The 17,294-nt window shown below is 59.3% G+C and overlaps 2 protein-coding genes across 3 annotated transcripts; one reads left to right on the plus strand and one right to left on the minus strand.

Moving 5' to 3' along the window:
* Positions 1-1,649: 1,649 nt before the first annotated feature.
* GPR182 (G protein-coupled receptor 182) lies at positions 1,650-5,749 on the plus strand. 2 transcript variants are annotated; one of them, XM_033083330.1, is made up of 2 exons: positions 1,650-1,796; positions 3,086-5,749. In XM_033083330.1, the coding sequence occupies exons 1-2, from the start codon at positions 1,665-1,667 to the stop codon at positions 4,217-4,219; spliced, it is 1,266 nt and encodes a 421-aa protein (XP_032939221.1). In that variant the 5' UTR covers positions 1,650-1,664; the 3' UTR covers positions 4,220-5,749. The 2 variants fall into 2 exon arrangements, with proteins under 2 accessions (XP_032939221.1, XP_032939222.1); XM_033083331.1 differs by having other exon boundaries at positions 1,743-1,796; positions 3,120-5,749.
* A 4,162-nt stretch (positions 5,750-9,911) lies between these two features.
* ZBTB39 (zinc finger and BTB domain containing 39) lies at positions 9,912-15,562 on the minus strand. Its single transcript, XM_033083424.2, has 2 exons — positions 15,500-15,562; positions 9,912-14,197 (listed from the first exon to the last, which is right to left on the minus strand). Exon 2 carries the CDS (start codon positions 14,103-14,105, stop codon positions 11,976-11,978), a length of 2,130 nt encoding a protein of 709 aa, XP_032939315.1. The 5' UTR covers positions 14,106-14,197; positions 15,500-15,562; the 3' UTR covers positions 9,912-11,975.
* Between the last annotated feature and the right edge of the window lie 1,732 nt (positions 15,563-17,294).

Below are 17,294 nucleotides of genomic sequence, written 5' to 3' on the forward strand. Positions count from 1 at the left end.
GGGCGGTGATCCCCGCGTCACTCATCGAGCTAATTAAGAGGTGATTAGAGATGACTAGCTGAGGGGCAGGCTTCTGAGTTTGTGCTCTTGCCTGCGGGATCAGAGCAGCGCCAACGCAGCCCCGCTCCTCGCAGCTCTGGCAGAGACCCCCGAGATGCGACAAGGAGGCCGAGAGGGATGAGGAGGACCCGGGACCTTGCCCAAGCTGCTTTCAGCTCGCCGAGCTGCTTCCCCAGCCAAGGAAGCTTCTCCGAAGTGTTTTCTTTGGCTTACAAAGTACAGCGTTCCCGGCAGCCCCCACAGGTCGCGTTTTGGGCACGCGTGTCCCCAGGGGCAGGGATGTGGCGTGCCACACCCCCGGGAGCTGCTGCCTCGGCTGTACCTGCCCTGGCACACCTGTGCCCGCATCCTCCGGCAGCACCGCGGGCCGGCGACGGCTGCCAAGGAGGTGAAGGGGTGGGAGAACGGCACATCCCAAGCGCTGCTTCTGCCTGCAGCCCACCTCTCCAGACCCTCAGGGAGCCTGGAGGCTCCTGGGCACACATTTGGGGTGCTGAGAGCCTTGGGTCGCCCCACGCATTGCGGCAGGGATGAGGAGAAGGGGCTGAGCTTGTCCCAACCCCGCTGCTCAGCCGGCTTGGAAACACAACCTGCTCCCAAACCTCGCTATTCCCACCAGGATCAGCAGCCGCCGCACAATCCTTGACGGGTCCCAGATCCCTCTCAGCCGATGTGGAAATTTCCTGACCAGTTAAATAAAACCAGTAGAGCTTCCCGCTTGGGTAGGGTAAAGCCCCCCAGCCCCTCGATGGCAGAGCGGCCCCTCTCCGCCCCCACGGGCCCAGCTGTGCCAAAATGTGCCTGGGGCCGGCACGAAGCTGCCGAGTTCCTGTTTGGAAGCCGGTTCTGCCGGGGTTGGTACCTCCACACGGGGTCACCAGCGCTGGGCTTGTTGTTGTGAGCCCCGACTTATCAGTGCCCTCGTGCTTCCCCGCTCCCCCCCGTGCCTTCCTTCCGAGCCAGTTGTTGATTCCGCAGTCTTGGCTGCACTAGAAAAAAGGAGATTTCCTGCAATTGTTTCGCAGGACTTGCAGCCCGATGCAAAATTTTCTGCCTATCAGCCCCCTCCTCAGCGCCGGGGCAAGGCTTGAGCCCCCCTCGCTTCCCCTGCCAGACCGCGGGGCAATCACGGCTCTGTGATTAATTGCTGCCCGGCCAGAGGTGCTTCTCTGGCGACATCCATCTGCCATCGGCTCCTGCGGGAGCGCTGCCCGGCCGGAGAGCTCAACTTTCAGCCCTTTCCCCCCGAAAAGAACCCTGAGCTCACCCTGATATCGAGGTGGCATCAGGGACAGCTTTGGCACCTTGTTATAACCTTGTTATAACCCACCCCAGCCCCGCAGGATTCCCAGCGTTGGGCAGGCAGGACCTGGGATGTATTTTCCCCCACAGAAGGATCCAGGTAGGATCCAGCCTCTGAGCCCAGCAGGGTGACAATGGAAACCTCGGGGACCCCCGTCCATCCTCAGGCACCTGCGGCTTCCACACCGACACCTGCCCGAGGGCTCCCCGCGCCCGTCCCCACCCTGCGGCAAAATCAAAGGGGAGCCGAGTCCCGGGGCTGGAAACCCAGTCAAATGTCACCCCCGCTGGGCTGTCTCAGGATGTTGCACCACGACGGTCATTTCCTGCCCAGCAAGCGGCCACCAAGCCCACCCGAGCTCCGTGCCCAGAGCGCAAGAGCTGCGGAGGCGAGAGGATCCCCCCGCTCCCGACCAGCCCCTGCTCAGCCGCCGGTGAGCCAGCACCGTCCCTCCTCCCTCGTGTCCCTTCTCATGTCCGTCTGTTCCCTTTGCCATTCATCCCCTCTCCTGTTTGTCTGTCCTTGGTCCTGTCCACCTGTTCCTTCTCCTGTCCATCCTTTACCATCCATCTGTCCTCTCATCTCCCTGTCCCTTCTCCTGTCCATCTGTCCTCTCTCCCATCTCTCTGTCCCTTCTCCTGTCCCTGTCTCCTCTCCCATCTCTCTGTCCCTGCTCCTGTCCATCTGTCCCTTTTCCTGTCCACCCTTTACCATCCATCTGTCCTCTCTCCCAACTCTCCATGCCTTCTCCTGTCCCTCTGTCTCCTCTCCCATCTCTCTGTCCCTGCTCCTGTCCATCTGTCCTCTCTCCCATTTCTCTGTCCCTTCTCCTGTCCACCTGTCTTCTCTCCCATCTCTCTGTCCCTTCTCCTGTCCGTCTGTCCTCTCATCTCTCTGTCCCTTCTCCTGTCTGTCTGTCCTCTCTCCCATCTCTGTCCCTTCTCCTGTCCCTGTCTCCTCTCCCATCTCTCTCTCCCTTCTCCCGTCCATCTGTCCCGTCTTCCCTCTGTCTCTCCTCAGTCCCAGCAGCCTCTCAGGACCTGCAGAAGGGCAGGTTCAGGAGCCCTGGGGGTGGCAGCTCCAGCCTCTCCCTGTTTTTTGGGCCAGTGGGTGCCAGCCTGGGTGGGTGGGTGCCTCAGTGATGATTCTCTCAAGGGGGACACCCGGCTGTGGCTTGGTCCTGGCTTGCCAGGCTCCAAGTGAAGCGGGAAGACCCCACTGGAAGGGCACAGCATTCCCGAGGGAACAGCTGCTTCTGAACATTTCCAGAGGCACGAGGCTGGACAGGGTCTGCAGCGCCTTCGCTGTGCGGATGCAGCTGGGCTGGGATCGGAGCTCTCACTTGAGGCAATAAGAGGATGTTCAGGTCAACAGCATTTCCCTGAAATTTGTAATTTTGTCACCTACTTGGACGTTCTGATGGCTTCCGCAGAGTGAGGGTGGCTTGGCAAGTGCCTGGAGGGCTTGGATGGGAGCGGTGGCTGGAGCTGAGTCTCTGGGACAGAGTCACTGGCACCTGTCTGTGCCCTAGGTCACACTCTGGGACAGGGAACAGCCACCACAATGTGGTGACTGCTGTTTGTGGCTGGTAATTATCCTGGGATGTGAGGGTGACACAGCATCTTTTGAGGGAGTCACCGTGGGAGTAAAAATTGGGTTAGAAGCCCCCAGAAAGATTTTTTGGAGCCCCACACAAACACTCTGAAATACTCTGTGTTTCAGGCTGCCCAGTTCAGTGCCCTCCCTTTCCCTGCAGCCACCAGGATGGCCGAGGTGACCACAGGCCCCATGGAGACACGCACTGTCCCGAGCGAGTACGAGGACTACCACAACCTGACCGAGCTGTTCCACCTCATCAACCACACCTACACCTACTGCGAGTTCAGCCTGGATGAGAACATCAAGAGGGTGATTCTCTTCATCCTCTACCTGGTCATCTTCGTGGTGGGCTTGGTGGAGAACCTCCTGGTCATCTGGGTCAACTGGCAGACACGGGGCAGCAAGAACTTGGTCAACCTGTACATCATCAACATGGCCATCGCTGACCTGGGGGTGCTGCTCTCGCTGCCCATCTGGATGCTGGAGGTGATGCTGGATTACACCTGGCTCTGGGGCAGCTTCCTCTGCCGCTTCACCCACTACTTCTACTTCGCCAACATGTATGCCAGCATCTTCTTCCTCACCTGTCTGAGCGTGGATCGCTACGTGACCCTCACCAGCTCCTCCCTCTTCTGGCACCGGCACCAGCACCGCGTGCGCTGCGTGGTCTGCGCCTGCAGCTGGGTCCTGGCCGCCACCATCCCCGTCCTGGAGGTGGCTCACATGCAGCTGGTCCACACCGTGGAGCCCATCTGCATCTTCATGGCCCCTTTTGAGACCTACGACGAGTGGGCTCTGGCGGTCAGCTTGGCCACCACCACCATCGGTTTCCTGATCCCGTTCCCCATCCTCGCGGTGTTCAACGCGCTGACGGCGCGCTTCATCCGGCGCACCAAGCCCGAGAGCCGCAAGCACTGCCTGCTCATCTACGCCTACATCGGGGTGTTCCTGCTCAGCTGGCTGCCCTTCCACGTCGTGCTGACGCTGCTCACCCTCGAGGGCAACCACATCGTCCTGGACTGCACCTTCGCCCAGTTCCTCTACTTCTTCTACGACATCATCGACTGCTTCACGCTGCTCCACTGCGTCGTCAACCCCATCCTCTACAACTTCCTCAGCAAGAATTTCCGCAGCCAACTCGTCTCTGCCGTGGTCAAGTACATCCCGAAGGACCACCGTGGTCAGCAGGGCGCCGGCAACTCCTCCAGCACGCAGCACTCCATAGTGATCGCAAAGGACAACAGCCCTCCCAACTAAGGGGGTTGGACTCTCCCAGTCTCCGTCCTGGTGGCTCCCTGGGGAGAGCAGGATGGATTTTCCTGTTGCTGAGGACACAATTTGCTTGGGCACAGCCCTTCTTGGCTGGGCACCTCCCCGTGGCAGGAGGAGGTGTCAGGTTTGAGGAGAGCTGGGAGCTACGGACATCTTGGCTCTGGAGTACTGTTCCAGAGAAAGAATAAGATAGAAAGAAAGGATAAGATAAAATTATATTCCCTGTTTGACAAGTGAAACCTTTGCAATAATAACGCCTGTTACCCCACTCAGTGTCTGGCAGAACTCAGCCCCGAGATCAGATCCCCACCCTGCCCCAAGCTGTGGGGTTGGAGTGCATGCTCTGCCCCGTCATGGGCATCCCCAAACTGTCCCTGACCCCCGGCACGGCACTGCCTGGTGAGTGCCATCCCGAGTGGGAGAGAAGGAATCATCCCTTTGGAGCACAAACCTCCCCTCACCATGCCCAGCAGTGTCCAGAGCCTGATTGTTGAGAGATGAAGGTGAAGCAGCTGCAGGGGCTGAGCAGGGCACAGACCTGAGAGGAGGAGCAGTTTAGATTTGAGATCAGCCACTCCTTCAGAGCAATTTTGCAAACCCAGTGGTAAATTAGTGATGGCTAAACTGGGTTTGACTGGGAAGGGCTGCTCCAGACTGACTTTGGGTCCTCCATCCTGTGAACTCCAGCCTCCTCTGGAGCATCCCCTGGCAGGTTTTTATGACCACTGGGTGCATTTTTCAACTCCAGCAGGCTCCAACAGCCCTTCCCCTTCCACCAAAGTCCCCGTGGGAGCACAAGCATGTGCAGAAAACCTTGGAGCTGGAGCAAGGGCTGGGTTTGTGCTGTGCAAGGAACTGGAGCATCCGGAGAAAGTTCATCCTTGTCTGAACCCTGATCTCTGTCACGTGCTGCAGGTCGAGCCCTCGCTGGGGGAAGGTGACAGAGCCCATAAATCCACCAGAGGCCTTGAGCTGCTCGAGGAACACATCACAAAAAAAAAAGCAAAGCATAAGCAGTTCTGGGGACAGGATGCTGGTGCAGGGGTGGGAGCAGGATGTCCCAGGAGAAGCCCATGACCAGGGGTTAGGATGGATACGGGGTTATCGTGGGGCTGGCTGGGAAAGCTCTGCCAGTTCCAGGGGTCCCTGATGGGGTAAAACCCTAAAATATCTCAGGGTTCTTCTGCAGGGAGGCTCCTCTGTATCCCAGGACATGAGCACTGAGGGAACAATCCCAATGAACAGAAACTCTGGGAAGGTTCCAGCCCCTCCTCAGGATTCCCTGCTCAGCAGCAGGAACAGCAGCTCAGGCTGTTCCCCTTTCTCTATTCCTCACACCTGTGAGCACAGAACCCCAGGGGCTGTGAGACCCCAGGCTGAGAGCTGCACTCACAGGACCCCATCACCTTCATTCCCTGATCCTGAGCTTCTCTTTGCTAATTCCCTCCCATTTCCAATGAAGAAATGCATGATAAATACACAACCAGCCATTCACCAAGGCAAAAATACATTCAAGATACTTAAACATGTAAAATTTGGTATTTCACATAATAAACTTAATTTTTAACTGTCTTTATTTCTCTGCACTTTCATCCCTAGACCTTAGGGCCAGAGTGGCCTCAAATAAATTGTCACCAATGCAGTGACCTGGATTGGGGTACCCTGTTCCTGTGTTCTGCCACCTCCACAGGAAATTCTTCCTCATGTGGAGGTGGAATTTCCTCTGGTTTCATTTATGGCCCTTGCTCAATGTCCTGTCCTGCCACTGAAAAGTCTGGCACCATTACCTTGGCACCCACCTGTAATGGATTCATGAGACCCCCTCTCCAATTAGACATTTATACAGATATCTGAGAAGTTTTTATGGATTGATAGAATCCCCTCTCAGCCTTCTCCAGACTAAGCAAGCCCTTCTCCCACAGTTTTTCCTCCTCACTGAGCTGCTCCAGACTCCCCCACACCATTGTGGCCTCCCCTGGATCCACTCCAGTAAATCCTTGTCTTTACAGACAAGGCTGTAAAGCTCAGGAACTGAGCTCCAGTTCCTGACAAACACAGCGCTGGCAGCACAGCAAAATCTCATCCAGACACAGAAACCCAACAAGTGGGCTCTGCTCCCACCCTGCTGCTGTACCCCTCTCTCCCTCCTGTTCCTCTATCCCAGAGGAAAGTCCAATCTGTTCTCCTGAGCCACTCCCAGTCCTGGAGCCAGGCCAGAAATCCAACACAGGGATGGCCTCACCTGCTTCCCAGGTACAGTAATTTCACCATTATAAGCTGCACCAGTTTGACTAAAATTTTGGTCTGAACCCGAAGTGCGGCTTATAATCAGATGCAGTTTATATATGGACAAAGAACGAGAAGTTGCTGTTTTGGTTTGGAGGAGAGGTGTCTGCTGAGAAAGGCAGGAGCCTCTCTTTGAAATGGAGAATGTAAACCCCCTCCCTCCAAATTATTATAATTTTGAAATCAAGGGGTTTTCAGGCAAAAATGTGGGAATTAGGGGTAACAATTCTTTACTAGGGATATTAAAATAGAAATACAGCACTACAAAGAACAAACCCCAAACCCTGACACAGTCAGAGTACAACCTGACACCCGTCAGGCAGGGTGTTGGCAGCAGTCCCATCCCATGGTGGCTGCATCCTCCTGCAGTGACAGATGTGGCTCAGCTGGAGCAGTGCTCCTGTACAAGGTGCAGTTTCCCCTCTAAATGTCCAGTGGTGATGTGGAGAAATCTGGTTTTCCTCTGGAGTCCAGTGGAGAAAGGGGCTCCCTTAGTGTCCCAAAACCTCTGTTTTTATCTTGGTAAGAAATGTTGGGCCCTTCCCCCTGGCTGGAGCAACTCCCAATGGGATGCAGTAATTTTATCAGTCCCACAGTGGGACTCAATGGCCATGAGCAGAAAATGACTGGCTGGAGGAAGGATGGGTTGTGAAAAGATAAAGAACACTGCCCTGCCTGGTTTCAATGGATGGCCCATTAACAGAATATCTCCCACAGAGAAGGATCACTGTCCCCACCCTCAACAGATGGTGACAGAATAGATACCTTTTATCACACCCTGTATTGTAACGTGCAGCTTATAATCGTGAAATTACTGTATTCCTGGAAGGAAGATGTTTTATCAAAAACCAGCTACAAGAGGTCAATGTTTTCCATTTTATTATTCTAAATAAAAAACACACTTTGTGCTGAACAATGGAGTAAAAAAGAACCCGATGTACAACGATTTTAGACATCTACGATTTGGAGGGGGGAAGTTTACAAAATATACAAAACTTTACAGCAAATAGATAGTAAACACTTAAATAGCAGAGGTCAGTACCTACGATTAACTTAACAAAAAGGTTAGACAGCAAGTTCAACTCTTGTTCTTTCTTCTGCTCAATTATTCTGATGAGACCTGGATCCACTGAGAACAGGGAAAATGAATTTTGTGTTGGGGATGGGAGTTCTGGGCTCAGAGCAGGGGTCTCAGAGGGGATTCCCTGTCTGGGCTCCCCAGGAGGCTCCAGGACCTGGATGCTGCCAGAATTTCTCTTCTGCAACTCCCTCTCCCACCCCAGGATCCCAAAGCACTTTGCAAACACCTCAGGCTGCCCCAGGGGAGGTAGGTGGGTGTCCTCAAAGTCACCAAGGGCAGCAGGGGCAGGAGAGAGCCAGGTTTGCCCATGGTGGTGGAAAGGAACCAAATCTTGCACGGAGTGACTGCTCTGGCTCTCCCAACACTGAACTGGAGCTTCCAGCCAGGCTGGGACAGGGATGGGGACAGGGATGACATCCCTGCCAGCCCCTGAAGGCTCAGGAACACCCAGGACCCTCCTGGGGGGAGCACTCAGGTCTGTGACCCCTCTGGGAATCACACCCCAGGAGCAGCAGCAGCAGGTCCTGACCCATCCCTGCAGCCCCTCCACTGCTGATTTTGGGGTGTTCCATGTGGGAATGATCCCTTTTAACCCAGGCAAACAGAAATTCCCTGGATCAGGGCCAGCAGCAAGCAGGGGGTTCCTGCTTTCCCCCCCAGGGCCAGGAGCAAGGAGAGCTGGCTGTGCCCGTTGGTGTTTCGGTGTAAAAGCTTCTTCTTTTTGGTTTATGTGCACAAAAGGCTTTTGCTTTTCAGCTTAGTGAGATCCAGGGCTGCAGACCCTCCCTGAAGCTCACCACAGCTTCTGGAACATTCCAGGAGGGTCTCAAGGCTCTCTCAGCCTCGTCTATCCCTCACACCTTTCACAGCCACCTCCAGAGCAGTGCAGGTCGTGTCTGTCCCTGTCTCTGTCCCCAACCTGTAATCAGCAGGCACAGCCCTGAGTTCCGTGCTTGAGGGGACTCTGCACGAGCAGGGGGTGGGACTGGGTGACCCCCAATGGTCCCTTCCAGCCTCATCCATCCCACGATTCCATGGCAGAAACCCTGGAACCCAGAGAGCAGCTCAGAGGAGCCTGCAGCAAAGTGCCAACAGCTCCCACACTTCCCAGAGCACCTCACCATTCCCAAAATTACAGTAATTTCACGAATACAAGCCGCACCAATTTGACCAAAATTTTGGTGGAAACCCGGAAGTGCGGCTAATATTCCGGGGCGGCTAATCTATTAACAAAATTCTAAAAGCTGCCAACACGGAAGTGAGAGCCCGCGGCAGCCCCAAGCCAAGCTGGAGCCCGGCCGGCCCCGGCAGAGGTGGGAAAGCCTGGCAGAGGCGGGGCCAGCAGTGTTGGGGGCGGGCGGCTGAGCCTGAGCCAGCAGGGCGGGGCAGGGAGGGCGGCAGAGCCTGAGCCAGCAGGGCGGGGGAGCCCGGGAGAACTGGGGCTAGCAGTGCAGGGGAGCATGGCAGAAGCAGGAAGGCCGGCGGGTGGGGCTGCCTGGCAGCGGGGGAAGCCCAGCATAATCGGGGCCAGCAGCGTGGGGGAGCCCGGCGGTGCGGGGGCCTGCAGTGCCGGCCAGGGCGAGGAAACGCGGCGGCGGTGCAGACGGGAGGGGGCGGCCGGCGAGCCTGGTGGCGGCGGCGGCAGCCCTGCCGGCGGGGCGAGCGAAAGCGGCGCTCGCGAAAGCGCCGCCGCTCGTGAAAGCGCCGCCGCTCGCCGAGCGAAAGCGCCGCCGCTCGCCGCCAAAGCGCCGCCGCTCGCCGAGCCAAAGCGCCGCCGCTCGCCAAAGCGCTGCTGCTCGCCAAAGCGCCGCCGCTCGCCGAGCCAAAGCGCCGCCGCTCGCCAAAGCGCCGCCGCTCGCCAAAGCGCCGCAGGGCGGGGCGGGCGCGGCGCTCGCGAGGCGCGGCGCTCGCGAGGCGCGGCGCAGGGCGAGCGAAAGCGGCAGCGGGGCGAGCGAAAGCGGCAGCGGGGCGGGCGGCGAGCCCGGCGGCGGCAGCCCTGCCAGCCGGGCGAGCGAACGCGGCCAGCGGGGCGGTGCTGACGGGAGAGGGGGGCCAGCGAGCCCGGCGGCGGCGGCAGCACCACCCGGCCAGCCCCGCCGAGCCGTGGCGCTGAGCTGGGCCACCCGGCCCCGTCGGCAACCATGAGCGGGCCGAGCCTTCCTGGCCCCGCCCCGAGCCAGTAAAGCCCGCTATGCCGCGATCCTGTTACTAATTGGCCAATTTGTGAAAGCTGCGCACGGATTCTCGCGACGAACGAAAGTGCGGCTAATATTCGGGGTGCGGCTTATCTATTGACAAAGACAGCAACATTGTCGAGGCACCGGGGGTGCGGCTTATAATCCGTGCGGCTTGTATTCGTGAAACTACTGTACCCTTTTTCTTGTAAAACCCAACACAGCTCAACACAGCTCCACAGTGATCCCAGGACCTCGAGGCTGGAATTCAGAAGTCAGAGCTGCAGCAGCCAGGCCAAGCCAGAGCTGACCTTGGCTCTGGTGCCTCCCTTCCTCCAAAGCCAAGCTCCAGCCCCCTCCCTGCTCCTGGAGGTAGGTCAGTACCACGGCAGGTACCACCCTCATTTTACAGATGAGGAAACTGAGGCAAAGAGGTGAAGTGACTTGCCCAAGGCCACAGCAGAGCCAGAAGAGAGACCCTGGGTGCTCTGAGCTCTCAGAGTCCAGTCCCCACTGCAGGATGGCCCTTCCTGGGTGTCCCTTTGCAGGGAAGGGGGCAGTGGGGTGAGTTTCCAGGGTTTGCAAATCACTAGTTAAGTTTAGTTTTGTAACAGCAAAACTTGACAGAAGCGCAGGAGCCGATCCACGACCACCAAGGCTGGAGAGCCCCGAGCACTTCCTTGTTTGTGAGGTAGAATGAGTTACCCGAGGGCAGTCCCAGCTTGGAAATAATCTGTTCCTCCCCACCTCTTCCCTACAGCTGGATAACACAGGGAGCAGCTAATCCATCCCTTCCCAGTGTTAACGCTGTTGGCACCAGCTGAGCTCGCCAGGGTGGCCAGGAGAGACCCCCAGGAGTGGCCAGGAAAGCCCCCCATGCTGAGGTGGAGCTGACACAGGGCCAGGAGAGACCCCTGTGCCCAGGAGAGCTCACTGTGCCCAGGAGAGCCTGACACATGTGCAGGAGAGTTCCCCATGCCCAGAAGAGCCTCTGAAATGGGCCACTGAAATGTAGAGGGGGAGAGCCACCCATGGCCAGGAGAGCCCCCTCCATGGCCAGGAGAGCCCCCCACACCCAAGGGAGTCCCCAGAAATGCTCAGCACACAGCCTGAGAGGCCAAGCCATCACTGTCCTCCCACTCCATGAACAAATCACATCACTCCAACCACACACATCTGCCACCAGAAGACATCCAGGATGTGGAGATCCAGGGCGTGGGAGGGGGGATCCCTTTGGCAGGAGAAGGGTCCCTCCTCCTTCCAGGGAGTTAAGGCAACAGCTTCATCCTGACTCATCTGCCCAGGGCACAGAGTGAGGCTGGGGCAGAGCAGAGCCAGGAGACTCCTGGATCCCTGTGGCCACCACAAAAAACCTCCCAGGGAGCAGGGAGCTGCTTCCTTCCCTCTCCAGTCCTATGTGAGATGCCTGTGCTCACGTAGCCACCTCCACTCGGGCTCTGCAGGGACATCATGTGGCTCCTTCATCTCTTCCTCTCAGGGCACGAGTGAGTCCCAGCCACAGCAGAGAAAACACGGCCTGGGAATCTGTGAATCCCCTGCTCCTGGTTCCCTGCTGGGACCCCTCCTTGTTTACACACTCAGGTGCTTCCTGCTCCTCTTCCCAGCAATGCAGCAATGGTTGATCCCAGAGCACACTTTGCCCGTCTCCTGGCAGTAGCAGCAGAACACCAGGGATGCCCAGAATGTCTTTTTTTTTTTTTTTCCTTTTTCTCTTTTCTCTTTTGTTCCTTTCCTTTTGAGTCCAGCACCTGCTCTGGCTCTGTCCCTCTCCACTGAGGTCAGGTGTGAAAATCTTAGCAGCATCAGTTTGTGGACAAGCTCAGGGTTAGCCTGGTCAAGTGGGCTAAAAGGTTAAAAAAAAAATAGAATCTAGACTCAAAAACTAGTGAGAAATGCTAAATGCACAGAACTCGATGGCCTCTAACAGGACCAGAGGTAAGTAAACACGACAGACTCCTTGTAACAGTGATGTACCTCACGTGCTGTTAATTTGTACAACGCCACCAATCTAGAAAGCCCTAGGAAGGCCCCAAAAAAATAAAAATTAAACCAAAACCAAAAAAGTATTCCATCCATGATGCCTGACCATTAAATAAAAACTTTTTTTTTTTTTTTCCTCCTTTTTTTCCTCCACAGCTTCCACCATTAACACTCTCTCCTCCGCCGGCGCCCTGCCCCATCAGCTATCCGTGTTTTTCTCGGCCTCTTTGGAATGGATGATGTACATGAAAGTCTGTTCGATGGTGAAGTCGGGCGGGAGGCTGCCCTTGTGCACCCCTATGTGCTTGCTCATGAGGTTGAGCGTGGAGCTGTAGTGGCCACAAACGGTGCAGCGATACATGAGGGCCCCCGAGTGCGTCCGCAGGTGGCACTTGATGGTGGAGCGCCCTCGGAAGAACTTGTGGCACACCTTGCACTGGTACGGCTTCTCCCCGGTGTGGATGCGCCGGTGGTAGTTGAACTCGCTGGTGTGGGCAAACCTCTTGCCACACACCTTGCAGCTGTACTTGCTGTTCCCCGGCTGGCTCTGCAGCGCCAGCTCTTCGCTCAGGAACTCCTCAGGCAGCTTCCTCTTGGGCAGCCCCTGTGGCTGCAGGCGCTCCCCAAATCCCGCCCGGATGTCCAGGCTGCCCCCGCATTTGTGCTGGCTGACGTGGTAGCGATAGGCAGCTTCCAGCTTGAAGCTCTGGCTGCAGAAGTGGCACTGGAAAAGAGCCTCCTCCACATGCTGGTGCACGGCCAGGTGCTTCTCCAGGAGCTGCCGGTCCACGAAGCTGCTGGCGCACACGGAGCAGGAGAAGATGGAGATGCCCAGGTGGGACAGGGCGTGCCACATCAGGCTGCAGAGGCTCAGGTGCCGCTGGTCGCACACACCGCACGTCTGGCTCTTCAGGTTCACGTGCTCCAGCAGGTGGTTCCGGACCGTGTGGAAATCTTTGGCCAAAGGTTTCCCACAGGCAGCACAAGCCAGCTCGGGGCCGGGCCCTCCCCCAAACACGGCCACTTTCCCTGGCAGGGGGTCACTGGGGTGGACAATGACGTTGTTGTCGAAGACCCCATCCCGCCGGTGCAGCGTCAGCTGCCACTGGGTGAAGAACTTGGTCTCGCACATGTCACAGGAGAAGAGGAAGATGCCGATGTGGGACAGCACGTGAGTCACCCTGGAGTTGCGGTCCTGGAAGTGGGTCTCACACACTTTGCAGTTCCCAGTGAGCAGGTCCACGTGGTCCCTGGCGTGCTGGCGGATCAGCTGGATGTTGGGCTCCAGCACCTTCTTGCACACCTGGCAGGGCATGGCCTTGCTGTCCCGGCTGTCACTCTCAAAGGCCAGTTCCTCCTCGCTGTCATCACTCAGCTCAATCACTTCCTCAGGCGGGACCAGCTCTTCTCCAGCATCCTCAAAATGCAGCTCGGCCTCTCCCAGATCCTCCAGTTGGAGCTCATCCATCTGCTCAAATCCCTGCTCTTTGGAGTGGTCGCTGTTGCTGGGGCAGGAGTTGCTCCCCGTGGAGACATCCAGGGAGGGGTCAGTGGGGAAGAAGCCGCCCTTGCTGTAGTCACCATTGCTCTGGGCCTTGTACTGAGGGCAGGAGCTGCCCGTGGTCTGTGCCACAACATTACTGCTGGGCTGGACCCCCAGACCCGCAACCGGAGCGAACTGCCCCGGATCCGACTCCTGCTCTGTCTTGGGAGGCTGCTGTGGGTGCATCAGGGGAAGAGCCTGGCTGGCCTCACCCACAGGATTCCTGTCATCCTCTTTGTAGCTTCCTGCCATGTCCCCGTGCAGGAGGTAATTCCGCTCAGGGCCGAAGTGCTCCGCGCCGCTCCGGATGTCTCCCAAAGAGTGGCTCTGCTCTGAGGAGGTGCTGCTCAGCGGCCCAGCCCGGCCTTCCCCCACAGCCAGGGCAGGCTGCTTGGTGATGGCCGAGCTCTCCAGGTCGGGGAAGGTGGAGTGACAGGCCTGCAGCAGATCCTCCATGCCCAGCCTCTCCGCCACCTCGTAGATGACGCCCACATTGATGAGGTCAGTGAAGAGCTCTGAGGTGTACACAAAGCTCAGGATCTTCTCAAAGTTGGCTGGCGTGATGAAATCCACCACGTAGGTCCTGGCAGCGTCCAGCCCCGTGTTGAGGAAGAGGTTCTGGAAGTAGCCGGCGGCGCAGGCCAGCACGGCCTTGTGCGCGGCAAAGGAGCGGGAGCCCACCAGGATGGTGACGTCGCACATGGTCTCGGAGAGCCGGCACTTGTTGAGTTCCTTCAGCAGGTTGTTGGGGTGGTTGGTGCTGTGCAGCTTGATCCTCATGCCCATCTTAGCAGCTGCTTAAGAGTCCCTTCTCCTGGTCAGCTCGGCCTTCACGCTTTCATCCGTGGTGGGAGCAGGATCTGGCAGGGCAAGGGGCTCTGCAGAGGGGAAACACAAAAAAAAAGTTATCTAACAACCAAAGCAACACTATTCTGGTCATACCTCCCATTTTCCACTCTTGGAGGAGCCACAGAGCAGCTATTCAGCTGGAGATAGACTAAACCTGTGCTGTCACCTCACAGACCAACTTTTGGCTGGATGTGCAAAGCAGCAAAGTAAAAAAAAAAAAAAGACACAGACTCTCAGCAGCCTGAAGGTCCCTCTGCTATTGGGGAAAGGACAGAGATCCTGCTGACCCTGAGACCCAATCACAGCCTGTTCCAGACACCTCCCCTCTTCCCAAGCTGGGGATGAGGCTCTTCTCCAAAGAGAGGTCACTCAGGATGGACACGCCAGTTGAATTTGCCTCTAGGTCTCCTCCAGCCACAGCCACTTCATTCCTTCACTTCAGATTCCACCTGTACCCACAAGGAGACTTCAGGCTCCCAGGTGGGATTCTCTGCATTCCAGCCTTGTGGATTCCCCTGGGATGGATTCCCCTGGGATTTTCTGTGTGCTCAAATGGAGCCTGTGGCACCTCTCAGATTTCCTGGCTGCCACCACACCTGTCCCACAGCACCCTCCAGCATCCTCCCAACTCGTCCCACTGCCTTTGTCCCCTTGTCCTGCTCACAGAAGCCCCAACAGCTCTCGGGATTTCACAAATTTACCCAGGGAACTCTATCCTTAATTACCCTATCCCTAATTCCCTGCCTTCCCCTGTCTGAGACAGCGCAGAAAGCAGCAAAGAGCGGGAGTTTGGAGGAGGCTGCAGCTGCCCCTGTCCCAGCAAAAACCAAAGGACCAGAGCACGGGCTGCTCCCCCAGGGATGCAGAGGGATGGGGAAAACACCACTGGCAGCTGGGGAGGGCGAGGAGGAGGATGATGAAGCCCCGGGGAAGGCTCTGAAAGGCAAACGCTCCCCAGCCCAAAAAACATCTGGGCAATTCCTGCGGCGTGGGGATCCCTGCGGAGGGGATGGGGCAGGAGGGAAAAGAGTGGGACAGAGGATGGGGGGCTGGGGGGGCAGCGGGAAGGGGGGCGAGGGCGGGCAGGAGGCTCGGGAGGACGGGGAGTCCCGGAGCTGCTCCGGGAGAAACGGGAGGAGATCGGGGAGGGAACAGCGGGGACCCCCGTGGGGCCCGGGGAGAGGGGGCTGGAAGGGCCCCCGGGGGGAGGCACGAAAGGCGGCGGGAGGCCCCGGGGAGGGGTAAGAGAGGGTCAGTGCGGAGCTGGCGGCGGGGCCGCGGCCAGGGGGCCCTGCGGGGGCCGGGGGTCACGGGCTAGGGTCGCTCCTTACCCGCCCGGCGCCCCGCACCATCCCGGCCCGGCTCACACAAAGGCGCCGACCCGCCCCGCGCCCGCCCCGGCCCGCGCCGCCTTCCGGGACCCGCCGCCCGCAGCGCCCCCGCGCGGCGCGGAGGACCCGGAGCGGGGGCACGGGACGGGGCGGGAGGCACGGACACGGACACACGGACACACGGACACGGAGCGGGACACACGGACACGGGCACACGGACACGGAGCGGGACACACGGACACACACAGCGAGACACAAGGACACAGACACAGGGACACACGGACGCATGGACACACACAGCGAGACACAAGGACACGGACACAGGGACGCATGGACATATGGACACGGAGTGGGACACACGGACACGGAGCGGGACACACGGACACGGAGCGGGACACACGGACATATGGACACGGAGCGGGACACAGGGACACAATAAGGGACAAGGGACGGGACACACGGACAGAGTACTAGACACGGACGCTGGAAGGGACGCATGGGCACGGGCAGGGACACAAACACGGACACGGGAAGGGACACACGGACACGGGAAAGGACACTGTGACAAGCAGAGATACACGGACACAAGATGGGACATGAAGACGGGCACGGGACGGGACGCGGGTACGGGACGGGACGCGGGTACGGGAGGGGACGCGGGCACGGGACGGGACGCGGGCACGGGACGGGACGGGACGCGGGCACGGGACGGGACGGGACGCGGGCACGGGCACTTCTCCACTTATGGGGGCTGCTGTGAGGAAGGGACAGGTCTCCAGCCCACGGACACACGAACCCCGGCCCCGCAGATCCCGTGGGCTCCTCCCCACATCCCCATCCCTGTGGGCTCTTTCCCGCACATCCATCCCCGTGTTAGGTCCCGAGCGAGTCCCGGAGGCGCAGCCAAGACACAGAGACGCTGTTTGCGCGTGTCCCGCGCAGACACGGGTGGGTGTATAGCGGGGCACGTCCAGGTGTACACAGGTGCACGGACACGCGCGAGTGGGGTGGGACGGCCGCGCTCCCGGCGGGTCCCACGATGGTTCCGTGGGCGCCGGCGCCCGGGACACTCCCGCAGTCGCTCCCACCATCCCCGGGACACCGGGTACAGCCCCACCCGAGCCCCCTCCGCGTGTGGGGGGGCTCGTTCCGGGGCTCAGGCCGCCCGCAGCGGGGCCTCGCCGGGCGCGGGGGGTCCCGGGGAGCACCGGGGGGTCGGGCCGCCGTCCCCCCGCCCCGCCGCTCGCCCGGGTTCCGCTGCTCGTTTCCCCATGAGCCCCACGAAGAAATCGTGCATGTCTCCTGCGGAGAGACCGGCCGTCAGCGGCACCGGCAGCGGCGGCGGCACCGGCGCTGGTACCGGGCGGGACTTACTCTTCTGAGGCGCCGTGCGGGGACCTGGAAGAGACCGAAACGGGTGAGCAGGAACCGGGCGGACCGACACCCTCCCCACCCGAGCCCTCTCGCCTCTTACCGGCGCCCTCCTCCCGCAGCAGCTCCAGCGCGGCGGCGGCGGCCCCGGGGCTGCCGCGGGCGCTCCACGGTAGCGGCTCCGGGACGGGCATCCCCTGCCGGAGCGAAAAGGGTGAGGGGGGTGGGAAGGGGTCCGGGGGGCTCCCGTGGCTCCCCCCTGACGGTCTGACCTGCGCGGGGCCCGGCGGGGCGGCGGGGACGCGGCGGGCGAGGGCGAGCGGCAGCGCCACGAAGAGCAGCACCGCCAGCGCCGGTCGGTTCTTCATCCTCGTCGGGTGCTGGGGGCGGCGATCGGCGACGGAACGGCGGGACCCGGGGCTGT

Source organism: Catharus ustulatus, chromosome 31, assembly GCF_009819885.2.
Source record: "Catharus ustulatus isolate bCatUst1 chromosome 31, bCatUst1.pri.v2, whole genome shotgun sequence".
Taxonomy (NCBI): domain Eukaryota; kingdom Metazoa; phylum Chordata; class Aves; order Passeriformes; family Turdidae; genus Catharus; species Catharus ustulatus.